Source organism: Callithrix jacchus, chromosome 16, assembly GCF_049354715.1.
Source record: "Callithrix jacchus isolate 240 chromosome 16, calJac240_pri, whole genome shotgun sequence".
NCBI classification, from domain to species: domain Eukaryota; kingdom Metazoa; phylum Chordata; class Mammalia; order Primates; family Cebidae; genus Callithrix; species Callithrix jacchus.
This window is the reverse complement of record NC_133517.1, coordinates 43,020,388-43,047,679: the sequence shown is the minus strand read 5'-3', so window position 1 is coordinate 43,047,679 and position 27,292 is coordinate 43,020,388. Positions and strand designations below refer to the sequence as shown.

Genomic DNA, 27,292 nt, shown 5'->3' with positions numbered 1-27,292 from the left:
ATACACAAGAACTTCAAGAGATCACCTTTTAGTGTGATACGAAATTGACCAGGGAGAGGAACTGCTCATGGGGAAATGATTAGCATCACACTGCGTATTTTACTATTACTATTATTTTTAGATAAAGTCTCACTCTGTCGCCCAGGCTGGAGTGCAGTGGCTTTATCTAGGATCACTGCAACCTCTGCCTCCTGGGTTTAAGCTATACCTCCCAAGTAGCTAGGATTACAGGTATGCGCCACCACACCCAGCTAATTTTTGTATTTTTAGTGGAGATGGGGTTTCGACATGTTGGCCAGGCTGGTTTCGAACTCCTGGCCTCAAGTGATACACTGACCTTGGCTTCCCAAAATGCTGCATGCAGCATTTTAAGTGAATACTCGCAACACTTAAGCTCACGGCGATAGCAACAGGAAATGGCTATGAAATTATTGCAGTAGTATGGCATTACTACAGTTAATTTTATGCAGTTATAATTCAATATTGCCTTTTTACATTTGTTTACATTTCTCTTGACTACAAATGGCATCATATACAGTCCATAAGTGTTTGTATGCACACGTTTTGATGGATTTTAACTTATTATAATAAATTTGTGTATATTTTATGGTGGTAAATTATAAAACAGACTAGTATCTACATATATTTTCTGAATTCATGACATACCTTACAATTTCTTAATGTTTCCAATATTTCTAGGCTGTGTTTGTTGAGTTTTTTCAAATGATTGCAAATCTCAAAAAACATTTCCAATATATTTCTTGGAAAAAAATCTGCAAATAAACGGATTCACAAAGTTCAAACACATGCTCAGGAGCACTGTACCTATTTTACATCCTGATCAGGATGCTTTATTTAAAACATACTTACTTTATGTTAAAACGCACTCTCAGAATGAAGAGACCACCCAAATAGGCTTTGTGTGAGCAACACGGCTGTTTATTCACCTGGGTAAAGGTGGGCTGAGTCAGTGGAGGGCAGAGGGATAGAAGCTAGTTTTATATGTTTGCAGTAGGCAGTGGAAAGTTACAGAAGTTACAGTTTAGGGTGGTCTTTTGTAAGCTGGGAGGTAGGTTCTGGAGTCACAAAGTTGACAAAGGTTGGTTACAAAGTTGACAGAGGTTGGTTACAAAGTCCAATGGCCTTGGGAATTGAGGCCGGAATAAGAAACAATAAGAGGAATGGCTTAGGTTAGTTAGGAGCCGAAAGGGTCGATTGTCTTCCACTTTTCAGGGTCTTCCAATTCCTTTACGTTTTCTAATTCCAGAAAGCCCTCCAGAGGTGTATGTGCGGGCCATGGCGCCATCAGTCAGGCTAAAAGAACTTACACTTTATTTTTTAATTATGAAAAAAGTATTTGCCATAAGTTGATTTCATTTGTTCAGATATCAATGTGTTGTGATTATTCTTGCCCCTAGAAAGAATAATTTAGGAGCCATCTCCTATCAATTACATGAAAACCCAGGAAAAGAGCATAAGTAAATTCCCGCACTGCTATTAACACCGCTTATTGATCCAAGGATTATCTGCGGTAACATGTCTCCCTCCTGCCTCAAGCTTCTGAGCTATATCCTGCCACCAAGAGCGTATGTCACATTGAGAAATAACAGATGTAAACAGATTTAACAAGACCTAATTAAGAAGTTCAAAAGTCCTTCCTAAAATATAGATGCTGTCTTCCAAAGTCACATTAAAATCATTGCTTATATCTGTTCGGATGACTTTCCTACCAGTGTGTGTAAGTTAGAACCCACCAGAATTCTCCTGCATTTTCAACAGAGCAGGTGACATCTTTACTTAGTTTCCCTCTATCATCTCTACCCAACTGTCCTAAAACATTGCCCTTCTCTCTTAACTAGTTCACACTTTTAACCACCCTATTCCAACAAATACAAACCCTTTAGCACACAGTGTCTTGCAGATACGAGGGGATCCATAAATTATCTTTAAATGGCTGAAAGATTGAGGGGTACCCTGGACGACTCTGTCTCTCTAGTCTCCTCTTCCTCTCTACCTCTTATGCAGTCCCCTCCAGTCACATTGACTCCTGTTTCTCAAACACACTAAGCAGCATTCCAACCTCAGGGCCTCTGCTCTAACTGTTCCCTTGAGCTCAATACCGTTTTTCACCACGTCCACCGCCCGCCAGCCTGCCCCGTCCCCTTCCCGCCTGGCTAGCCAGAGCGCCGAAGGCAGGCCGGACGCGGGCGCCTCTAGTCTTTTACCGCCCCGTGAAGCCGAGGCCGCGGCTCCCGGAGACCCTGGCGGCGGCCGGGTGTGCTTCCATGGCGGACTCTGCACGCCTGTGGGGAGAACGGAAGGTGAACTCGGGGACACACGGCGGCCTCAAGGCCCCTCGTCGCTGTCCACCCAAGGGTCCCTGAGCCCCTAGGGATGCCAGCTGTCAGCGTCTCACGGACGGTACTGTAGCGGCTTCTCGGCCCTAGGCCCCCTCCCGCTGCGGCAGCTCATCAGGGAGCTCACCTCCTCCGTGGCACGGGGGCAGCTGCGAGATGAAGTGCAGCGCATGGTGCAGACCGGCGTCGGGGGGGCGGGGGGGGCGGGGGGAGTGTTTTCCCGCAGGGACTACAACTCCCAGAACGCACTGCCCACTCAGGCTTCTCGGCTTCCCTCCTCTGGCCTCTCTACCTCGGTTTTGCTCTAGCCGCCTCAGTCGGATGGCGGTGGGCTAGCCTTCTCCAAAGCCGCGGAGCCGGTTGCCCCCTCCTGCTGAGGCGCCAGTGAGATTTCAATCATTATTCCATACACAAAGTCGTTTTGTTTCTTGCCGTGATCGATGAAGTATGCTGAGGGAGGAAAGAGGAGGCCGCTGCCTGAAAAACTGGTTTCTCGTGCAACTAGCCCTGTTAACTGGGGAGAAGGTTGGACATTTGGGACTTTGAGGGAGTACTCAGGTCCCTGCCGAAGAGACGGGTAAGGACAGGAAATCTCATTTTTCCCTTGCAATAAATGTTCTGTTCTGTCTTTTTGGAGGTAATGCATTTCAGAAATGGCTCGCAGGTGACTTAAGGACAGCTGCACTGCCCTCAGATCACCTGTCTGAGTTGTAAGTTAGACTCAGCTGCCTCCTTGAGACCAAGCGACAGGTGACCCACAGCTTGGAGATTTTGCCGCACTGGCTTACACCTCTGAGAAATGGGACACTTTAGTAATCTCAACTATTCTGTCTCCACCTAAAATTAAAATTCCCTACTTCTGACAGATTACATTCATTTGTTAAAGAGGTGCCGCCAGAAGAAGAGAGGGTAAATGTGCCCCTCTTTTAGAAGGAATTAGAGCCTTCGCATTTTCCTCTGACTCTTTTGTTGCCTGAATACCTTTCTACTCTTCTAGAAATTACTGTTCTCTCTCCTCTGTCTCCAAAAACAAACACCAGAGTTCTAAGCAGCAATCCCTTGATTTAATAAATGTTATCCTGGCCATACCCAGTTGCCCTACTATGTGAACTATAACAACATTAGGAACAAATACCATATATAAAAATACATTAAGGGGTCCGATTGCGATGGCTCACGCCTGTAATCTCAGCACTTTGGGAGGCCGAGGTGGGTGGATCACAAGGTCAAGAGATCACCAACATGGTGAAACCCTGTATCTACTAAAAATACAAAAATTAGCTGGGTGTTGTGGCGTGTGCCTGTAGTCCCAGTTACTCAGGAGGCTGAGGCAGGAGAATTGCTTGAACCTGGGAGGCAGAGGTTGTAGTAAGCAGAGGTTGTAGTAAGCCGAGATTGCGCCACTGCACTCCATCCAGCCTGGCACCTGGCAACAGAGCGAGACTCTCTCAACAAAATATATGTATGTGTGTGTGTGTGTGTGTGTGTGTGTGTGTGTGTGTGTATGTGTATGTGTATGTATGTATATATACATATGTGAATGTATATGTGAAGTATTTGGATCAAGTATAAATTAGCACCAAGACAAAAGTATGCCAAACTGCAGGGTCTTTAATGCCGGCAACCACGGAGGACTCACGTCTCTCCAACCCATGGCCCTGAAAGGAGGGTGACAAGACCCTTTTATGCCCATAAACCACCTCCGGGGACAGGGTGTGGGACGAGGGTGGGGGTGAAGGGATTCAGACATTCTGAAGGCCAGGGGATTCCATAAATCACCTCCCGGGCAGAGAGGAGGGTGCGGGTCTCTGGACATTCCAAGGGCTAGGGGACTTGTCACTTCAATTGTTACCTAAGTGGTTTACAGAAGTCAAGATAAGCATTAGTTTACACATTGTCTGGGCAGTGGTGGAATCCACAGATCTTAGTTACTTATTACAAGTTGCAGGGCCAGGATGGAATTAACTTGGGCTGCTTATTCTGGTCATTACCAGTAAGCAAAGGCCAGCAATTCAGGCAGTTTTATTTACAGAAGCCAAGGCCAGCAGTTATTGTGAGGAGAATGGGGCAGCCGTTACAACTTATTTCTGAAAAACAGCTTTGTCTTGTATAAAATGGCATTGCTCAGTTTCCAGCTATAGCACATATGTACACACACACACACACACACACACACATTGAGGGATAATTGTTTGCTTTGCAGCAGATTTAATATAGATTCCCATGCAGGGAATGAACCCAGTGCAATTAAGATATATTTACCAAAAAAAAAAATCAATTTGTGCTTTTTTCATGGATACTTCAATTATATTGCTTACGTAAAACACATTTTATTAAAAACCAGTTGAAAATAGCTGTCAGGGTCAGGCGCGGTGGCTCACACCTGTAATCCCAGCACTTTGGGAGGCTGAGCCAAGCAGGTAACCCAAGGTCAGGAGTTGGAGACCAGCCTGGCCAACATGGTAAAACCCAGTCTCTACTAATAATGCAGAAATTAGGGCTTGGTGGTGGACACCCATAATCTCAGCTACTTGGGAGGCTGAGGTAGGAGAATCACTTGATCCTGGGAGGTGGAGGTTACAGTGAGCCAATATCACACCACTGCACTCCAGCCTATGCAACCGAGTGAGACTCTATCTCCAAAAATAAAAAAGGAAAAAGAAAAAAGCTGTCAGAAGAACTAAAAGAATTTATTTTAAAAGACCGTTTTCTCTTTCATTCACATATATTGGAATACCTATAGGTGCCAGACACTGTTCTAAATGCTGGGGATACAGCAGTGAATACGACAAAGTGCCTGTACTCAAAATGCTTATATGACAGTTGGAAGAAACAGACAATAAGCACAAATAGAGAAATCTCAGGAACTGCTATTAATAATTCAGTCATGAAAACAAGCAGGACAGTGTGATAAATGTAGGTGTGTTATTTTAGCTTGTTGTGGGGATCAGGGAAGGTCTTCCTGAGGAAGTAACATTTAATCTGAGTCCTGAATGACAAGAAGGATTCATGGAAAGACCTAGAGGAAGAACATACCAGGTAAAGGAAAGAGTTAGGGCAAAAGCCACAAGAAGCAAATGAACTTGGCCATTGCTCTAGGCCTTGTCAGTGTTTCTTAACTCTGGATGCACATTTCAAATACCTAGGGAGATTTGTAAATCATGAATGACTAGACTTCATCCCCATACCAAATGAACAGAATCTCTGGAGTATGGCCTAACGGTGGTTGTTTTTTATTTTTGTTTTGAGACAGTCTCACTCTGTCACCCAGGCTAGAATGCAGTGGTGTGGTCTTGGCTCACTGCAACCTCCATCTCCCAGGTTCAAGCGATTTTCGTACCTTAGCCTCCTGAGTAGCTGGGATTAGATTACAGGCTTGTGCCACCACACCTGGCTAATTTTTTATATTTTTCAGTAGAGATGGGATTTTGTCATGTTGTCCAGTCTGATCTCGAACTCCTGGCTTCAAGTTGTAAGGGTTATTGCCACATTTAAAATGAGGAAACTGAGGCAACTATAAGAAAATTAAATGCCAATTTATTCAGCTTCCAGGTAAGGTTCTATGGTCTGGGGAAAGGGGGCCAGAGAAGTTGTGCTGACTTCCTGGGGTGTAGGGTTTTTATGGCTGAGTAAGGAGCAACAGCTGGATGCTCTGATTGGCTCCAGTGGAGCAGGATCGGGATGGAGCAGGCCACCATTGGTTGGCGGGTTGTTGGACAGGTTTTCCGGTGTGAGAGCCAGCCAGGGTTGCATCGGCCGGAGCCTTCCAGGGGAGCCATGCTGCAGAGCTAGGTGCCGAGTGCAGAGCCTGGTGCTGGGTGCAGAGTCAGGTGCTGAGTGCAGAAGTGGGTGTGTCTGGCCTCCCGGCAAGGCAACCAGCCTTACATTCCGACCCTTTTGATGATATAGGATGCCACTTCTTTCTGGCTACTTCCTGCTGAGTAGGGGCAGAGTGAGGGAGAAGGGTCAGTTGGCTGGTGCCTGGGTTGGGAGTCGGACATGGGGTGAATTAGCATCTGGTTTACAGCCACCCTGGAAATTTCTCTCATGTGGGCCTGTAAAAACCTGAGGAAAAAAGGGGATAGCATTAATAAAAGACAAACTATGATGATGGGAGTGATAATAGGGGTTAGCCAGGTTAGCATGGGCAATTGCCACCAGTTAAGAGGCCAGACTGATGGATTCTGTTTCTTGTGGAGGTCCTCTTGGAGGTGATAGAGAGTGTTGACATTTTCTTTTATGAGGCCTGTTTCATTGATGTAATAGCAGCACTGTTCCTGAAGAAACAGACAGGTACCTCCCTTTTCTGCTGTCAGCAGGTCAAGGGCCCTTCGTTTCTGGAGAGTTACCTGGGCCAATGACGTGATTTGTTGCTGGAGGGAGGCCAGAGAGGCGGCCGATGCTTCGATAGCCACGCGAAACTTGTCCTCTAGCTGAGTGGCTGAGGTGACACTGTAGCCTAGGGCGCCACTAGAGAGGATGCTAGAGAGAGACCAGCTCTGCTGCCACCAGAGAGGATGCTAGAGAGAGACCAACAACCATCAGGAGGAAGACTGCTCATCTGTCTAGGTGATTAGGGGAGGGTGGAAGGAGGGACAGAAGTTCGGCCTGTCCATATACCTCTAACTGCAGGACCAAGGTCACAGGCACACAAGGGAAAGGGAAGGAGGCATTAATAAATTTAGTTAAGGTTCCATTACACCAGAAATATCCTCTTGGTGGTGTGTAGAGGGAGGATTTTACCTTTACTGTGGTGTTATAGCTGGGACTGGAGCTGCTGGCTGTCTCATGGCAGAGAGAGAAATTTTGAGGGTGTACTTGAAACAAGGGGATATCTGTTACGATGGTACCGGGTCCCGTAGGTGATTGTGACAGACTGAACCTGGACCTGAGGGGAACTGCAGCTAAGGGGGCGGGGGCGGGTTGCTGAGAGAGACACATAAAAAGCAGTTGTTGATATTCATGGCTTTGGTTAAATTTAACATGTTGGCTCCCTGCTGTACTAGAGGCAACCAAGAGAAAGACTGAGAGGTGTTATCTGAGGGTTTGAATTGGTTAGTTAGGATGGCTTCATTTTACAGGATTGTATGGCTTACAGAACTGAGCTGTTCTATTGCTTCGGAGACGATGCAGGTATAGGACTGGAATATTAGCCATGTTCCCTGAGGGTGGCTCCAGGTATAATCTTCATAGACTTTACTGGACACTCCTGCATCCTAACGGCTGTGCCCAAGGGTCACGGATGTTGAGGGCTAAGGAATCATTGCTGAAGTGAGCGAGCATGCGGTTGGGACGGCTTGTAGGCTGTGGCTTATGAATAACACAAGAGTTGTATGGGCACCCTCCATAGGTGGTGTGGAACACCAATGACAATAGTCCTTGGTTTGGTCATATAGAAAACACAGCTCGTGCTGATAATGAAACCCATGATTGCGACCGAGTACGGCGCTTTTACCGTGTGGGATGAGGATGGAGACAGTGGACTGACAGCTGCCTGTTTGGCTGTTTCCCTGCGTCCCGGAGTGACAGGGAGAGTGCAGTCGGTGTGCTTCCTGAGTACCTGGTGGAGGAGAGAGAGAAACGGAAGGTAGGAGGCCAGTGGAGGCGGTCGTGCAGGGAGATTATGGGAAACCAGGAAAGGCCGGCTGTACAGCAATTCGAAGGGGCTCAGGCCCATTGGCCCCCGTGGGGTGGCCCAGATCTGGGCCCGGGCAAGAGGTAGGAGTGTTCTTGGCTCACTTGCTGAGCCAAAAGAGTTTTACTTCAATAGCAAGTTTGGCCAAATGGTCTTTGAGGATGCCATGGGCCCGTTCAATTTTACCTGACAACTGAGGATTGTAAGCGATATGTAGTTGAGGGACTCAGCGACAACCTGGATTACTTGGGCCGTAAATGCTGGACCGTTGTCCAACTGGATGGTGGCAGGTAGGCCAAAGCGAGGGATGACTTCTTGTGCAAGAAATATCTCTAGCAAGTAATTGCCACTCAGCTTGTGGTACTGTGAAGGCTAATACCATAGCCTTTGGTTACTTAAAATCTAAAGTCATGTTATCTTTAGGCTTAAAAGAAATTTGTACTTGTAGTTTTTGGAGCAGATTTGTTCTTTGTTCCCAAAAAAGGAACAGGGCAACTGGGAAGATATAAGAGCTTGTGCCACACCTCTTGCCTTCCAGTGACATGTTTTGATTGGCAAAAGGGTTTGTTTTTGTTTGTTTTTACCTGATACTCCTATAGCCCCAAAAGTAGTAGTGTAAGACAGTGACCCGCCAGTTTGGATAATATCCCACCACTAGGTATATTTATATGACTGTTCTTTTGGGGCATGCACAATTTCAATGTCCCTTCTTTTTCCACACTGCACATTGATCTCTTTCCAGTCTGGGCCAGGTTTTAGACTCTGGTTTAGCTATATTCTTTTCTTGCTCTCTTCCACATCCTCCTCCACATCCTTTAACTATCCCAGCTCTTCTTTCAACTAAGGCAGGTGCTAGTAAATCTGCCCTTTCCTTTGCCAGTGCAGGGAGGGCACAAAGCAGCAGTGTCTGCAACCCACCTGCCACCTTTCCAATGCTACTACAAGATTTGCAAGAAGCAAGAAATGGTCATTTATCAGGAACCATCTTTATTTTTAATAAAAAATATATTTATTATAGATAAAATAGGGCAGGGGAAAAGTGCTGCAGGCTCCAATGTTGCTCCAACATTAGCATCTCACCCAACTCCTCCCCGCAGCCATTGGCATCCCCAGTCAGGTTATAGTGTTCCTGGAACTCAGGGCCTTCGTCCCCTCCAATCTAAATGCAGAGACATTTGACATGGACATGTTTTTGCAAGATGCAACATGTTCTTATTGACTCTGGTCACCTCTAGGTCACTTTTGACTAGAGTCAAAACCTCTTCCTCCTGTCTAGACTTTGGTCCTTTGACCAACACCCCCCATTCCCTCCCTCTGCCACTCTCCGACCCCGGGTCACTGTCCATCTACTGGCTACTTCAATGGGGTCAACTTGTTTAGATCAACACTTCCGGGACATCACGTGGTATTGGTCTCTCTGAGGTGGTGGAGATGATGAGTAGTGGGATTTCCTCATTCCCCGGTGCACACATCTATCTAGTCCTCACACTGCACCCCATAAATGTACAAGCATGATTTGCCAATTAAAACAATACTGATAAAGACAGAATAAATATAGTAAAATGCAAGAAGTGCAGCTTCACCACCCACCTACTTGATTTCATCAGCCGTCCCGCTATTTGGGGTCCCCTTACTCTTTCTCTTGGGTGGGCACAGGCAGCAGCATCTCCTTATTATGGAAATGCATCTCCTGGCAGCCCTGCGGAAGCTCCACCTTCTTGTTGGCCTGGCCAACACAGCCTTGGGCTGCCCAGCTTGCAGGACACTGGCTTCCTGTGATGGTGGTTGAGCCGGGGTGCTCTGGGTGGTGATCTGGGTGGAAGAGGCGGCCACGAGGTTATGCTGGAGGGCTTGTTGAGCCAAAGTTTCTAAATCTTCACTGCCGATGGAGCACCTGACGGAGGCTGCAGCCATGAGGTCACACTGGAGGGCTTGCTGAGCCAAGGTTTCTAAATCCCCACCTCTGCCGATGAAGCTCCCAATGGAGGAGGCCACGTGGTCATGCTAGAGGGCTTGCCGAGCCAAGGTTCCTAATTCTCCACCACTGCCAATGGAGCTCCCAATGGAGGAGGCCACGGGGTCATGCTGGAGGGCTTGGTGAGCCAAGGTTTCTAAGGAGCTCCCAATGGAGGTAGCCACACAGTCACTCTGGAGGGCTTGCTCAGCCAAGGTTTCTAAGGAGCTCACAATTGAGGAGGCCACGCGTTCACGCTGGAGGGCTTGCTCAGCCAGGGTTTCTAAATCTCCACAATTGGTGATGGAGCTCTTGATGGTCGGGGAGGCCATGGGGGCATGCTGGGGGTCTGGATTAAAACTCTCTGGCTTCTTCTGCAGGCCAGCAGGTGAACTGGAAACTTGAGTTGACAGGGAACAGGTGGGATCCCCAGGAGCAAGGGACTGCAGTATGTTAGTGGATTGCTTTCTTTTTCCATCTAAAATAAGGTAGGTGGCCATGGTATAACTGAATAAGTTTTCTTTAAGTGCGTTGGAGACTGTCTCAGGCTGAAACCCCATGGCCTCCAAAAGCTGGATTGTTTCAGGGTCCGGGTGGCCCGGGATTTTTTCTTCATATATTGTCGGAGGCAACTCCTGGCCGTTGTTCACCCACGGGTCCCTCATGACTTCGTCTACTGTCGGCCACTCCATTGGGTCTGATGTTAAGAGTTTCTTCATTAGGCTTTTAAGGCCTTCTGAAAAGGAGGCTGGGCAAACGTACTTTCCAGATCTAATTATGGATTTGAGTTGCATAGCACTCTCTGAGAAGAAGGGCAGAGTGTTGGACACCATCTCGAACAAAGTGACACCTAGGCTCCAATCATCCATGGCAGGGCATTAGTAGCCCTGGCCCAGGAAGACTTCTGGGGCCATGTAGAGGAGGGTGCCATGACATACTGTCAGCCTCTGCCCCTCATAGTAAGTTGTTGCTGAGCCAAAATCTGCAATTTTTATATTTCCTTCACCGTCCAAGAGGATGTTCTCCGGTTTCAGGTCTCTGTGCGCTATTCTTTTTCTGTGGAGGTACCTCATGCTGGACAGCATCTGCTGGAACATGGCTCAGGCCTCCTCCTCCATCACATTGTTGTGTTGAATCCAGTCATACAGGCTTCCTCCTGATGCATACTCCATGATCAAGTGGCACACCTCTGTGGTGTCAATAATTTGATATAGTTTAATTATATTGGGGTGGTGCACAGACGTTAAAATCCTCGTCTCTCTGTGGCTACTGATGAAGCTAGTTTTGAGGGTGGTTTTCACCGCCACTTGGGTCCTAGTCAGCAAGCGCTGGGCCAGTGTGACCTCACCGAAGGCACCACAGCCAAGGAAGTCCAGCATTTCATAATACGGTGGCCCCAGGGCAGGTGAGGTGGAGACCAATCCCTGCTTCATGGTGCCTGACATCTCTCTACACTAACTATACAAATACTCTAAGTATACTGACTATGCCAAAATATTAAGCAACAATACTGACTATACCAAAGTACGCTAAAATACTAAGCAACGATACTGACTATACTAACTACGCTAACAATGCTAACTAGAAGAACACACCAGCACCCCTCACACAGAAATTCTACACCACCCCAAACACCCCCACACCCAACCCTCTTCAAACACAGGAACACACACAGATACACACACGTGCGTGCACACACACACACACACACACAGTACAACTCACAATCGCTAAACTGGTCTGAGTCCACAGGTCACCAAAGAAGCTTCCAGGGATATATCAGACCAAAAACCATGACCCAGCCAGGGCTTTATATAGGCCTGTCTGTTATGACATCACAAAGGCTTTTCATGAGCTCAGAGCAAAGCAGGGGCCAATGATGGCTTGGGATCATTCACAGAGGTTTTCTCTCTTTTGGTCCCCAAAACGTCTTCCTCTTTTAAAAAGAAAAGTGCTTTTGTCTAGATGGGTTATAGAGATTGACATTTAGTTTCCTAGCTATTTAAACTGGTATAAAACTTCAACAGCATTTTCATTTGTAGTTTCTTTTTCTATAATTATTTTTATTATACTCTTAAGTTCTGGGGTACATGTGTAGATTGTGCAGGTTTGTTACATAGGTTTACACGCACCACGGTGGTTTTCAATCATCTGTAATTTCAAAATCTGAAATAGCTTTTGGATTTTGAAGATCTCCTAATGTCTACATGCAAAATATTCAATTCCTTTTCTTTCATCTCTGAATGGTTGGTCTCAACCATTGAGAAGGGAGAGAATATTTTCCTTTTTTTGTAGGGTTTTTCCTTCCTCATGTGGTTGAGATTATGTAATGGACACAGAGGAAACAGACATACCCTACCCTCCACGAGCCCATAGCCCCGTCAGGAAGGCCCCCACCCCCCCAGCCTCGAAGCTCCTTCAGCGTGAGGAGCACCAGGTAAAGTGGGGGTAGAGAATAGTGGCCTGGGCCGCAGGTCGGCGCTTGTGAGGGAGGAAGTGGGGCTTTCTGGAGGCCAGTTTGCTGACCCCTGCGGTGTGAGGAGGGGTCACCTGAGTAGGGACAAGGGCAGGAGGGTAGCCTCTGCGAAGGCCCAGGATGACCGAGGGTGGCTCTCTGGAGGGATGCGCTAGTCTGAACGAGTGACAGGGGCCAGGTTGGGAGCGCTTGAGTCCCAGGACAGAGGCTGAGCCTGTATTTCAGGGCTGGGGCTGTGGAATAGTTCTGAGCCCCTCACTGGGCCACAGCCCTCAGACCCTGACTCTGCTCCTGACCTGAGAGTGGGCTCAACTGAACTTTGCCTCCTCGCCAGCCTCGGTGCCTCCATTCTCCCCCACCCACGCTCCTCCTTTCAGGCTCCCAGAGGGATCCAAGGAAAACCCACCTCTGGCCTCCACCACCCACCTGCTGGCCCTGAGACCTTCAAGGAGAAGCCCTCCTCCTAGTCCACTAGGGCTCGCCTGGGCAGCCTGTTCTCCCCACGGCGCTGCCTTACAGACCACCCTGTGTGCCCATGTGGGTCAGGACATCATGTTTCCTACACACAGTCCCCGCTGCCTGGAGTCCCCTACTTACTCTCCTTCACTGGGCCGCCCTTTGGCCTCTTCAGTCCCATCTGATATATCTGGCACTCTGGGGAGCATTCCTGAGACCCAGACACAGAGGAGCCTCTTTTGCCCTAGATTCCAGAACTGCTTCTGCTTTCTTTCTGCCACAGTGCAGAAACCTCTAACCCTTCACACACACACACACACACACACACACACATGTGCACGCACATACACCTCGCACACACTTGCCACCATCTGGGGATGTGAATTTCTGCCTGCTGGACTGCCTCTCTCCTACCCCAGCCTCTCGGGGGCCCCAGGCAGAGGTGCTGCTATTAACAGTAGGGGCCCCATAGGTGTACTGGAGGTGGGGAAGGGAAGGGCTCCCCAGGAATAGCCCTGCATGGATGATAGCCACCCCACATAGGGCATGGTCACCAGGAAATATAGGTCTTTCTACATTTAGGTGGAGGCAGCAGGCACAGGCTGGTAGGAGAAAGTAGGGCTGGATTCCCAGGGTTCCTAAATGCCAGGATGAGGTGCTTTTATTGCTTCCTGGGGAGCAAGCTTTGGAAGAGATTGAGGCCCATGGGGGCCGCACTCAGGAGGCTGGTGTGGAGGGAGATGGCCCCTGAAGGGGCACACCTGTGCCTGTCCCAGTTGGCTCAGCCCTCACTGGCACCAGGAATCCCTTGGTCGGGAATGGGGGGTGTCATGGTCTTCTGCCTGGAGCCTGAACACCCTGACATGTTCCCCTCAGGATTCTGAACTTTTTTCTCCTTTTTTTCTTCTTCTTTTTTTTTTTTTTTTTCCAAGACAGAATCTCACTCTGTCACCGAGGCTGGAGTACATTGGTGTGATCTCAGCTCACTGCCTCCGCTGCCTTGGTTCAAGTGATTCTCCTGCCTCAGATTCCTGAGTATCTGGGATTACAGGCAGGCACCAGCACTCCCAGCTCATTTTTCATATTTTTAGTGGAGACATGTTTGCCATGTTAGCCAGGCTGGTCTCGAACCCCTGGGCTCAAGTAATCCTCCCATCTTGGCTTCCCAAAGTGCTGGGATTCCAGGTGGGAGCCACCGTACTTGGCCTGCTCCTGCTCTTTCATCCATACATTGGAGTTGCCTCTCCCTGTGGGCAGCTGCTGTACCCTGAGTGCCTGGCACAACTGTGGTCCTGAGGAGGTGCTCAAACATGCTGAGGGCCCTCCCTGAGGGCCTCGGATCTGGGTGTGTCAGGGCTCCCTTGTGTGACACACAAGGGCGCCTTGTGTGACACAAGGCAGGAAGCAGAGCTCTGTGAGTCATATGCCGCCCTAGGGGATGAAGGCTGTCCTTGTTCTCTTGTGAGCCATGCTTGGCCACTCTTCCAGGGGACCCGCCCCCACTGCCTAGCCTGGCTGACAGCAGCCTTCCTGTCCCTGCCAGGAGTGGTGTCTGCTACATGCTCTGAAGCTGGCCCTTTGCTGTGAGGTCTTGAAGGGCAGGGTGTATGTGAGAGTCACCCACCACTGGGGCCTGGTAGGGTGGGGAGGCATCTAAGCTGGACTGCTGCCAACGCAATTCTGGGTCTGGAGTGGAGGAGCCAGCAACTCACTCCACCTTGGGGGGCTGATGGGAGGCCTCAAATAGGCTTGGCCATTCCACTGGGCTCAGGAGCACCAGGGCTTATCAGGACTTGTGACTGGGAGCAAGGCCAGGCCCTGGGGCTTTTGGGCCTGCTGGGCCTGCTCTTCTTAAAGGGCGGCCTGCAGGATGACCTGGTATTGGCCCATGGGTGTCCTGTGGCCTCCTTCATCTCATGGCCTTGCCCTTGCCCTTCAGCGTGACCCTCCAGTGCTTTCATCGGCCTCCATGGAGCTCATCCTGGTAGAGGATGTGAGGGTGAGCCTGGAAGAGGTGACCATCTACAACCGTCTTGGCTTCCAGCTATAGCCCTTGCCTTGCTGGCTGTCTGGGTAAGACCCATCGGGGGACCCCATCACCCTCCAAAACACAGCCCAACTCTCCCTGATTCTGCCTCCTGCAGGTGGAGCTCCACCTCAGGAAAGACTCGGGTAACTTCTTCCTCAATACCAGTGCTGCGGACAACATCAAGATGGCCTACCAGGAAACCAGGGCCATCACCATGGTAAGTTTGGGTCATTGGTCCCCAGGGTGATTTTCATTCTTCCTCTGGGCCATTGTGATGTTCAGAGATTGGTATTTTAAAAGCTGTCAATCTCATCAGGTATAACTAGCAAAGCTGTTAGAGTCTCTGATTTATTCTGCAACTTTAGTCATTTTCATGCTACCTTTGTGATATTTTAAATTTTTGAGATAGGGTCTCACTCTGTTGACTGGGCTGGAGTGCAGTGGCAGGATCATAGCTTACTGCAGCCTTGACCTCCTGGGCTTAAGTGATCCTCCCAACTCAGCCTCCGAAGTAGCTGTGACTACCACCACCTGGCTGCGCACACCACTACACCTGGCTAATTTTTGTATTTTTTGTAGAGATGGGTCTCACCATGTTGCCCAGGCTGGTCTCGAACTCCTGGGCTCAAGAGATCCACCCGCCCTGGCCTCGCAAAGTGCTGGCATTACCGGTGTGACCCTCCACACCCAGGCTACCTTTATGATTTTCATTCCATGTCCACAAATTACCCACACTGTTACCTAATGGTTTCCTTTCTGTCAATCTTTTCATTAAAATTAAAATATTATTACATAAGCAGCACTCTAACAACAATAAAGAGAATCACTTTTAAAGATGCTGCACCTTTCTCTGTTTCCCCAGGTTGATTTTTTGACCCTCTCCCTATTCTTGCAAGTGTTGACTTATCTGTGCTTGTGGCATGGAAAAATTTAGTGTTCTGCTTTCCATTATCTTATTCTATTCTCACTTTTTCTATTTCCCCATGTTGACAGGGAGGCTGGCTGATTGTTTTTATGTCATCATTTGTACTTTCTCTGTTCTTTTCTAATCAGAGTGTTTGGATGGTCAAAATGTTTTTGTTCTTTCAAAAATATAGGGAAGAATAGAATGAAAAGAGTAAAAACACTCAGACAGGTCTGCATATCTGCACAATGGGTTATGATGCAATCACAAACACAGAACTTACTTTAGAAGGGAGCTCTTACTACGGAAAGTGTAACAAACCCTAAGTCATCAACTCAAGGCAGCCCAAAGCTCATTGGTTTGATACAACAGTGGCAGTGACAGCCCCCCCCCACCATGTCATTAAACCACTGTTGTGCTGTGGCCTTTGAGCTGCTGTGAGCCCAAGACCTGCTTTCCTCTGTTAGAAGGGGTGGTTCTGCGTGGTTGAGGAGTGTTGCAGTCAGGCCAGCTTCAGAGACTTTCCCTGGACTCAGCGAGGCCTGGGTTGATCCGGTGCTTGGTGCATGGTGGGGACTCTGATGGTGCGGCACTGTGTATGGGCTAGAGGTGCCCTGACCATGGGTCTCCTGCCATCCTGATACTCAGGTTTGCTTTTGGCTTTGCCTGGTTCATGGAGGTAGCCCTCGATGGCTCGCAGCAGCAGGAAACAACTTCCTGGCTTCAGGAATGGCCAAAGTCAGAGTTCACTGCCTGGCACAGAAACACTGGGTTCCTCGGAAGCTGGAACCTGCCTTATGAAAGCCCCCATTTCCATCACCCCCTCCATCCCTAGGGGCTGCTGGGTCTTGCCATCAACCATCTCATCACACCCAGGACACTTGCCTATTTCAAAATCACCTCTTCAACCTGGGCCAGGCTGAAGGCTCACTCCCATCAGGCCTCTAAGGGGGACTGGTTCGTGCTGCTGTTATCGAAAAGGGGAAACCATTCACAGCAGAAAGACCAATGCCACACTAGACAGCCAGGAACCCAGCAGCACAAGTGGCCCCCTCAGGTGCTTTGGGGACCACACCCCTGCCACTGTGACTCCCGCACAGTCTGGTTCCCAGGACTTCTCCTCCTGGGAAACCCTCAGCATGATTAACATGGGCAGACGGGACCTGAAGGGGCTGTTGGTCCTGAAAATGCTCACCAGGCAGTGTGAGTGTGGGGAGGCCATGTGCAATGTTTGGGACCCTGTCCTGCACCCACTCAGAGCCTCAGCCTGGCAGAGACACTGGGAATGATTTGCTGCAGGTGGGGTCACCCTGATGCTTCTCTGAGGTCTCTTTTCCTTTCAGTTTTTCTGAGTAACTTCAAGGACCACGTGACTGCATGCCGAATAAACTAGGGTGTGCACAGACCCCGTCCTGTGCAGAGAGGGCACAAAGCAGCAGGGTGTCTGCCACCCACCTGCCACCTGTCCAGTGCTACTACAAGATTTGCAAGAAACTTGTTTATCATAAATTATCTTTATTTTAAAAAATAGAGCAGGGAAAAATAGAAGTGCTGCAGGCTCTGACATTGCTGGGCACACGGCAGTGTGGGCATCTCTCCTGGCTCCTCCCCGCAGTCATTGGCATCCACTGTCAGGTTTCAATGTTCCTGGACCTCTGGGCCTTCGTCCTTTTCAATCTAAATGCAGAGACATTTGACATGGACTGTCTCAGGTGTTTTGCAAAATGCAGTACATTCTCATTGACTCTGGTCATCCTGCTGTGCACTAGAGTCAAAACCTCTTCCTCCTATCTGGACTTTGGTCCTTTGACCGACACCCCGCATTCCCTCCCTCTGCCACTCTCTGGCCCTGGGTCACCATCCATCTACTGGCTACTTCCATGGAGTCAACTTGTTAAGATCAATACTAAGACCTTATCCCCAGCTGTTCTTTTGTGCTCCTTTTTTTGAACCCAAAATGATCAGTCAATGGTTAGTACACTGTGACTACAGTCTTACTGCCCTGACAACGTATTCCAAGATTAATGCAGCTTTGACTGACCTTGGACAATGTTCTATAAAATCTTTAAGTTTCTAATTTCCTCAGAAAACTTATCTCTCTGCTGTTCTGAAACAGAAACATTTCAATAAAGGTGTAAACTAATGTTCTTGGCTGCTTTTCTTATATGGAAGAACACATATCTATTTTAAATGCTGTTATAGAAGGTAGATAATAAAACCCAAGGATGTTTACAAGACATTACATGAGACATTGGTTACAAACAGACAAACATATATACAAAATAAAATTCATAAAATATCTCATTTTAAAATTGTTTAAATGAATATTTAAATATATAAAATATTTGTGTGTGTGTGTATATATTTATATATATATAATTATATAATTTTTTTAAACATCTATAAGACCACCCATCAAAAAAGTAATATGAATTGTCTTAAGCTGGTAACAGGTCAATTTTTTTTTCATTTTGCCTTTATAAAATTTCTGTTTTCTAATTGTTGTATATGCATTGTGAATGACCTTGAAAGACTTACAATAGACTTTTACAAAAGATTTTTATAATTCATCACACACATATGTATGGATATATATAATCTGAATGCATAAAATGTCTTAATTTTAAAAATTTACTTACTCCAGTCTATCAAGCCTTTCAATTAGATGTTAACATTTATGCTCAAGTAGATGATGTTTAAAATGTAATTTTAAATAAACAAATAATTGAAAACAAAGAATATGAAAAGAAATACATATTCTTAATATTTTAAAGTATTGTATCATAATAACTAATGTGCAACTTTATTCCTTTAAGCTTAAGAATCAATAATGCCTCTTTTTTTCATAATATGAGTAAGTCTCAAATATTTATTGTTTAATGTTTGTTTACGTTTGATATCTAACATATGTTTTATTTTTAGACTTAAGACAGAATATTAAAACATTTTATTCTTTTATTCAACTAGTGGAAAATAGTGTTTTTGTATTTCTCAAAAAATCAGCATTGTTTATAACTTTAAAAATAAGAAAAATTATATTTAGAGTTGTAGACAGAGACAGAAAATAAGCAGCAACGTCGTACAAATTAATTAAACCTTACACATACTCTATTATGTATAAGACTGATGCATGTCCAAACAGACATCAAATGATGTGATAATACAATTTCCAAAGCCAAAAATCAATAATTGGCAATAAATATAATGCAAAGCCATATTTCTTCCAAGCTTCTGAAGCCCACATAAATATGAATAAAGAAAAAAACTTTAATTTTGGACCTGGAAACACAAGACACACAGTTAAATTGATAGAATTCCATTTGACCCAGTAATCCCATTACTGGGTATATATCCAAAGGATTATAAATCATTCTACTATAAGGACACATGCACACGATTGTTCATTGCAGCACTGTTTACAATAGCAAAGACCTGGATCCAACCCAAATGCCCATCAATGATAGACTGGACTGGGAAAATGTGGCACATATACACCATGGAATATTATGCAGCAATCAGAAATGATGAGTTCATGTCCTTTGTAGGGACATGAATGAACCTGGAGAACATCATTCTCAGCAAACTGACACAAGAACAGAAAATGAAATACCGCATGTTCTCACTCATAGGCGGGTGTTGAACAATGAGAACACATGGACACAGGGAGGGGAGCACTACACCCTGGGATCTGTTGGGGGGAATAGGGGAGGGACAGTGGGGGATGGGGAGTTGGGGAGAGAGAGCATGGGGAGAAATGCCAGATATAGGTGAAGGGGAGGAAGGCAGCAAACCACACTGCTAAGTGTGTACCTATGCAACTATCTTGGATGTTCTTTACATGTACCCCACAACCTAAAATGCAATTAAAAAAAGAAAAAGAAAAAAAAGTTGTCTGTAAGTACATACAAGTTTCCTAGTTAGAAAATGGTATGAAAGTAGTAATTTGAAATAGATGGTTGAAGATATAGATTTGATTCTGGTACCAGAACATGACTTTGAAATGCTCAGTAGAAGATGAGTGCAATATGATCCAGTCTCCTTGACTCTAGCATTTCAAGCAAAGCACAGCATTGCAAAGTAGATGAGAAGCAGCAAAGAACAAATCACTGGGCAATGTATGCATTCTGTGTGGCAATACTGTCCAATAGAATATTCTTTCTCTCTTCTCTTTTCTGTTTTTGGAGATGGAGTTTTGCTTTTATTGCCCAGGCTGGAGTGCAATGGGGCAATCTTGGCTTACTGCAACCTCTGCCTCCCAGCTTCAAGCAATTCTCCTGCCTCAGCCTCCCAAGTAGCTGAGATTACAGATGCACACCACCATGCCTGGCTAATTTTTTGTGTTTTTAGTATAGATGGGGTTTGACCACGTTGGACAGGCTGGTCTCGAACTCCTAACCTCAGGTGATCCACCTGCCTTGGCCTTCCATAGTTCTGGGATTACTGGCATAAGCTACCACGTCCCGGCCAGAATTTTCTAATCGCAAGATATGCTCTATGTCTGTACTGTTCAGTACTTTGACGACTAGTCACATACTACTGAGAGCTTGAATTGTGGCTTGTATGACTGAGAAGCAGAATTTTTAATTTAAAAAATGAATTTAAACTTTTGGTCATATGTGATTCATAGCTTTCAGATAAGACAGCTCTATAATTACCTTTTAATCAATTGGATTATAATCTACACTCTAAATTCAGTCCATTTCCTTTTCTTTTTACTTGGGGCAAATTTGGTTAACAAGTGAAGAAATTAGTTAGTAAAATGAGTTTTTGTTGTCATTGTTCTGTATTTAGTCATGCTAGTCCTGTAAAAAGAATCAGCTACCTTTTTAAAATGCCATAGAAGTTAAAGTCACTTCAATCAAAGCACAACTGGGGAATTCCAGCAGCTGGACAAATGCTAACTCTGGCTTGACTGGATCAAAATATCAGAGCCAGGGAATGAAGGCTTACTGCCCTCTATTCATTGTCCAGATACATAGTTGAAGAAGTCTAAGAATCTTTTAAATATGTTTATGATAATAGCTATATTTAAATATAATTTAAATTGTTCAATTTTTAAGAGACAAATTATGCTAGTCTTGTTCACGCAAATTATCATTTAATGCATTTGGCTTTCAGTCTAATTTGGCTTCAGAGTTCTGCCCCAAGTGAGAAATGTTTATTTATTTGATAGCACACAGTGCAGCTCACGGCAGAAGTGATGTGAAGCCAGAAACAAAGTGGACTGACTTTACTGTTGTGTTTGGATTTACAAATTAAAATGTATTTCAAATATTTCCCAAACAAGCAGTCTCCATATGGTCAGTGGCCTTGCTGTTCCTTGCAGGCAAAGATAAAGAATAGAGAAGTTGAGGCAAGTCATTTTAACTCACTTCAGCTTGAAATATTGTGACCTTAATGGTTGTCCTAAAAGAAAGAAATAATTAAGTCATGCTAATTGTCTGGCAGTCTCTTCATTTCCCTTGATATTTATTTTTTCTCAGCATGATATTTTCTTCACTAATATCTGAAGATAGCTTCAAATGACAATAAAATTGAAACTCTTGGTAAAGTTGCTTAAAAATCTCTTTAGGCTCATTCCATAAAATAAGGTGAATTGACTATATTCCTAAGTTTCTATTAAGCTATAAAATACCTCTATTATAAATATATTTAGTTATGGTGCACATTCATTCATTAATTGAAATGTGAAAATAGCACCTACAAAGAATCATGGCTTAAAGAGGAAGCAGTTATTACATAACCAATATTTTCATTTCTACTTCTAACCATCTCTAAACCTCAGAAGTGCACATGTTCCTTTGTTTTATTTCCCATTCTTCCCATTATCTCTTGGATATTTTATTTTGTTATTGTAATGGTTAATTTTAGATGTCAACTTGTCTACATTAAGTAATACCTGGAAAACTGGTATATCATTATTTCTGGTGTTCATGAGGCTATTTCCAGAGGATATTGGGTGTGTGTCCATGAATTAAGTGGGGAAAATTAGCACTCAATCTAGGTGGGCACCATCCAATTGGATGGGAGCTGGCTAGAACAAAAAGGCAGAGGAAAGGCGTTTTCTTTCTTTTCTTTTTTTTTCATTTCATTTCTTTTCTTTTTCCTTTCTCTCTCTCTCTTTCCAGGAGCTAGGACACTCTTGTTCTTTTGCTCTTGTACATCAGGATTTCAGACTCTCTAGTGTTTGGACTCTAGGACTTTTTGACCAGTAGCCCTCAGGTTCTCAGGCCTTGGACTAGATGTTACCCCATCAGCTTCCCTGATTCTGAGGCCTTCAAAGTTGAACTGAGACACGCTACCTGCATACTGGCATCCCAGGGTCTCTGGCTTGTAGTAGCCTATCATGAGGCTTCTCAGCCTCCCTAACCCCATGAGCCAATTTCCCTAATAAATCCCCTCTCACATATCTATATATATGTGCACATATTATTGCTTCAGCCTCTCTGGTGAATGCTAATAAAGTTAATGTTCTTAGTTTGGATTTCATGTGCAATTGTCATCAAACTCTTTTTATATTACTGTTTAAAGTCCAGCTCTTGGTCAAATTTCATCAGCTCTGATGTGATATCTTCAGACATAAGAAAATATTGAGACAAAAAAAATCAAGACAGATATTCCAATTTAATGATAAATGAGAATGTGATTTATATACATATATGATATAATATATATGATATATATTTAATTTATACATTTGACATAAGATATTACATCATTATAAGATATTAAATTATATGTCAAATATAGAAAATAAGGAGAGCAAGATCTTAATAAAATCTTAATAAAATGTTAAGTGGACTTAATGTTTCAGTTTTTAAAAAAGTAAAAATAAAAATATATAACCCCTTGTCATCATTGGTACTGGTCTTATAACTTTTGCAGTAGGTTTTCAAAGATACTAAGTTTTAAAACATTTTGTTGAAGATGTTGAATCATGTTAGTGGCTTTTTGATGAAGTCAATTTTTAAAAAAATATTATGCATCAATACAATAGTCCTCAGATGCAAACATCATGCAAACCACAAAAGGTTGACAAATACTATGAAAGTGCCCATGAGGTGAAATAACTGTTTTATTATAAGTAGTCAGAGCCTTTGAAAAACACAGCACCTGTGAATAGCCACTGCATTCTAGCCTGAGTAACATAGCAAGACCTCATCTCTTAAAAAAAAAAAAGAAAAAAGAAAAGCAGCACTTATACTTACAGAATATTTTAATATTGCAGCATTATTTGTGACAGCAATATAACTGAAAATAATTGGAATGTTTTTCAATGGTAAAATTGTTAAATATGGTATGATTATATTCTGGGTATTAATAGTTATTAAAAATAATTAGAAGTCTATCTTAATTTGAAAAGATGACTATATTTTTAAATCAGAAATTCAGAGTCAAAATAATTATTATGTGTGTTAAGAAAGCAATAAACCCCACATATGCATATGGATAAGAGTCATAAGAGACACCATTAAGCTATTATTATTAGAAAGGGCTGTCAGGGGGAGATAGATTACATTTAAAAAAATACTTGCAAGGTTTCATGATGTGAAATGAACATGAATTACTTCACATTTGGAATTTAAAAAAATTATAAAGTGATAAGAGTCATGAAATGAACATTGCCATATTTCTACAGGCCACCAGCTTCTTCACTTCTTAAATCACACTTCATTTTCCAACTCTTTTTCTCTTTTTTGTAATCTCTGCAGTGAAGTCTGAAGTCTCTGTCACTAAGAGTAAAAAGCCTGGGAACAAAGAAGGGAGCTTGGTGAGGACATCTCTGTTTCGCTCTCTCCTCCCCTTTCTGGTGGTTTGATTCATGCTCAATCTAGGCCGTTAACTTTCCTCTGATTAACATGGCACCTCTTTAGAAATACCAGATAGTTTTCTTTTGTTTTAGCAACTCTTATGCTCATCTAGTGCTTTGCAATAGTATTTGAAAAATATTCATTTTATTTTCAATTTATTATAGAAATCCTCATGTATCATGTAGGGCCAAAGAACCAGAATAACAGCTTCAAACTGATCTCACCTCTGCCACTTAATAACCTCTAAACTGGGGAGGTGTTCTCATTTAAATAGTGAAGATGATAATAATTCCTTTACCCAGAAACTATGAAGTAATATATAAAATGCTCCATACATTATAGGCACTCAACCAAATATCAGCTCCATTTTCTTAACAATTTTTTCCAAACTATCTTCATATTAAAATGTTATCTTTAGTCCAAGTTTAACCAACCATCACTGGAATCAACAACCCAAAGGGAATATTGGTACTGAGGTTTGTCATTAAAATATGTAAGCAAATTTTTCTGATCTTCCATACCAGAAACCTTGTCAAAACTACTTTAAACCATTTTTCTATGATACTTCAAACCTTTCCTTTAGTAATTCAGTTTCTTTTTCAGGCACAAGTCCAGGAATCCAATCATCTAGCATACAAATTAGATTATACCCCTTCATAGGCTTTTGCTTTTTTTAGTTTTCCTTTCTTGATCTTCAGGACAGAACAATTATCTGTTGCTGACTGTTCCAATAGGAAATAGGAACTAAACCTTAGAAGCATGCATTTATACAGTACCAAATATGTTAGAATGTTCTTGGATGCATGCTGTTATGGGACAAAGGGTTGCAAACACCAGGCTGTGTATCACAGAGTACTAACCAGCAGAGTTTGATCATTTGCTCAGGCTGGTCTGGCACTTTAGAAATGAAGTTTTCCAAGGAGTATTTGAACTGAGAAAAGGAGTTTAGGATATGTGAACTTATGCAAAAAGATTCTGTATAAGAAATCCATTTGATCATGTGTATGACAGATATAACTACTGATCAATCTAGATAGATTCATGAACTGACCCATCTCTTTATTTAAGAAGACAAATAAAAAGAAAATGTCCAGAATAGCTATGGACAAGGGCTCCTGTCCATAAAATTTAACATCTAGTCTATCAGTCTTCTGTGATATTTTCAACAATCAAATGTAGTCTAGGTCAGCATTTTTCTAAAGGAACAGTCACTCATGTTAAGTTTAGAAAGACAGTGTGTGGTGTCTTGAGCAAAGTTCTTTGCCTCTTGTTTCTTTAGATTATACAAGGCCATTAAGCGTCTGTGTATATTTTCATTACCTCCTTAGTTGTCTTCATTTCTATGACAGGCTATCCTATTCATGATATTTAAATTACCTTAGCTTCTCTCATTCTGTTATTGTCTTCTAGACACTTCTAGACCCTAATCTGGGCCTTTGTCTCAGTTGCTTTGCAGTTGTCATTTCATACTTATTTCAAAAGAGCAAAAAGATAGGCATTGGTTGTTGTTTAAAATTGTCTTTCTTGCATCATGTGCCAGAAAAGTAAATTTGATTTTAAACATGGCAAAGTTAAAAATTTGGGAGAAGAAATAATTGTAACTTAGATACTATGGGTGTGGGGCGGGGGGAGGGATAAAGTTTATTTGGCTTAAGGTTTTCATTTCTGAGAAAAAAATGTTCCATTGTATATCCAGATCCTCTTAAAATATAGGTTTTCAAAGGAGGTTCTATGTGCATGAAATTTCTATTAGAATTGTTAAGACTACCCCTAGAAATAAATATGCCATCTTAGCTGCTTCAGCCTCCTCATTTCAAACCCCTCATTTCAAATTCTGAAGATATCTAAATAATACATTAAGAGAAGTTGTATATTGTTTAAAGTATGACCTAAATAGAAGATATAGTCTCTACTCAGTTATCTATGAAATTTGCACATTAATAATAAACTTGATAGAGCATTTTATTAAATACATCAAAACTTACATCAGCAAATTTATTAAATGTGTTTATAAATCAGATAAAATGCTAAGCTCTTGAATACAGTTATATGAGAAACACACTATTAGTAGGAAATGGAACTGAGTAGCTGCATAAATTAATCACAGATGGCTTACTTCAGGGGCTGACAAAATATATCTAGACTAATAAGATTTGTCTAAGAATTACTTTGGCTAGATTGCTAGAGTAAACAGTGATAAAATGGATTTCATGATCTTAGCACTGATCTGTGTGTTCGTGCTATTTACACCCCAGTGTAATAAATAGTTATTGTTTGGATGACAAGTTTAGTGAATGTGATCGTCAAAACAATGTATGTTTCCAGAGTTTATTTTAATACTGTCAAACAGCTTAAGGAGGCTTGCTCTGAGAATAAACAACCTCTATGCAAAAGTTCTTCAATATGTATATAAAGTTGACTTCAAATATCTTATTTTTGGAATGCTATGAATATAATGTGGAAAACCAAATATTTGACATTTTCATCTTTCATGGAAATTTAGACTGGATTCCCCAAACTGCTCATAATTTAATAAAGAGTATACAAGAAGTTTAAATTGGAAACACTACCACACTGTTTTTGAATATTTACATATGAATAATTCTGTTATAGACATATCTCTTGAGGCTAACAGAAGCTAATATTGATTGCTTAGAATATTTTTCATTAAGACAATAGGAGATAGAGTTACAAATAACCTAAATGGTTCTGAACAAGGGCTCCCCTCCATAAATTTAAAAATATAGTTTAATCTGAGAAAAGGACCCTGTAAAGTACTGAATACATAAGTTGTTTGCTCAGCTATGATGCAAAGGCTAGAGAGAAGTTCCCTTGTATTTGAAACAATATTTTTATTCCCATTGCCACATCAGGTGTTATTCTTGTAATTACCCAGTCACTAAAGCATGTAGAGCATTAATCTAATAATCAGTAATCCCGTAACTTTCTAGTTTCATAGCCTCCTCCTAGTACATATCTGGGTTATTAGTAACTGTGCTATAACTCTGCTTCTTCATTTATAAACTGAAAATAGCCCGACTATTTATGTATCTCTTCATCAAAAATACATTTGTGTTATAAGCTTTCGCATTAGCCTGCATTTGTGCAACTACTGAGTGTTTCAGAATACATATGATTACACCTACCACCCTGGCATAATTATATATTGCCCCATTTCAACTCTAAAAAGTATCATGATTTGGATGATAAGCTGTAGAGTCATCCTTGTTGGATTGAAAGTGCCGAGATTATTCTGCCATTTTATAGTCATGAAGTGTAAGACTCAGTTAATTATCTTTAGTAACACTTTTCCTAGTCAATGCCTTTACTATTATAACTTTCTGCTCTTGTTCATATAAACCTTTTACTGGGGAATATCAGGGTACAATAACATATCCAGTATACAATGGGAAGAAATGAAAGGTTCTTTAGCTCTGTTTTTTAGATTTAGCAGTTTGGATATGCACTGTAAAGACTGTGACATTGCTGACAGTAACATAGGCCTAATTAGCATCCTGTGTTGTGGAGCACAGTCTTGCTGAAAGGTGCATCTTGGCAGAGAGGAAGATTGTGCCTCTCTTTTATGGTAGTCAAAATTTTGTTATTTTACTTCAATTAAAAATTACAACCTACATGGCATTTATTTTAAATTGAATTTACCAGAGAAAAA

General features: G+C 43.3%; 2 protein-coding genes and 1 long non-coding RNA gene across 17 annotated transcripts in view; 1 reads left to right on the top strand and 2 right to left on the bottom strand.

Moving 5' to 3' along the window:
* Positions 1 to 2,559, bottom strand: part of LOC103788537 (uncharacterized) — a 586,955-nt gene extending 584,396 nt beyond the window's left edge. For all 4 annotated transcript variants that reach the window (XR_013528278.1, XR_013528276.1, XR_013528275.1 and 1 more), the window contains exon 1: positions 2,485 to 2,559. This is a non-coding gene — a long non-coding RNA (uncharacterized LOC103788537). The remainder of the gene's footprint in view (positions 1 to 2,484) is intronic.
* A 93-nt stretch (positions 2,560 to 2,652) lies between these two features.
* The window catches only part of LOC144579836 (nuclear pore membrane glycoprotein 210-like), a 45,274-nt gene continuing 20,634 nt past the window's right edge, over positions 2,653 to 27,292 (top strand). The window contains exons 1-4 of one of the 10 annotated variants that reach the window (XM_078353617.1): positions 2,653 to 2,934; positions 14,818 to 14,877; positions 15,023 to 15,124; positions 16,460 to 17,954. In XM_078353617.1, coding sequence (XP_078209743.1) covers positions 14,848 to 14,877; positions 15,023 to 15,124; positions 16,460 to 16,612 — 285 coding nt within the window. In that variant the 5' untranslated portion in view covers positions 2,653 to 2,934; positions 14,818 to 14,847 and the 3' untranslated portion in view covers positions 16,613 to 17,954. Of the gene's footprint in view, positions 2,935 to 7,087; positions 17,955 to 27,292 lie in introns of those variants that run through there. The other 9 variants (XM_078353615.1, XR_013528274.1, XM_078353611.1 and 6 more) reach the window with 9 other exon arrangements.
* LOC144579835 (serine/threonine-protein kinase MARK2-like) lies at positions 5,878 to 11,732 on the bottom strand. Of its 3 annotated transcripts, none has more exons than XM_078353609.1 (3): positions 11,672 to 11,732; positions 9,583 to 11,135; positions 5,878 to 9,151 (listed from the first exon to the last, which is right to left on the bottom strand). In XM_078353609.1, the coding sequence occupies exon 2, from the start codon at positions 10,813 to 10,815 to the stop codon at positions 9,997 to 9,999; it is 819 nt and encodes a 272-aa protein (XP_078209735.1). In that variant the 5' UTR covers positions 10,816 to 11,135; positions 11,672 to 11,732; the 3' UTR covers positions 5,878 to 9,151; positions 9,583 to 9,996. The 3 variants fall into 3 exon arrangements, 2 of the variants coding, with proteins under 2 accessions (XP_078209735.1, XP_078209736.1); XM_078353610.1 differs by having other exon boundaries at positions 5,878 to 7,917; XR_013528272.1 differs by lacking the exon at positions 9,583 to 11,135 and having other exon boundaries at positions 5,878 to 7,917.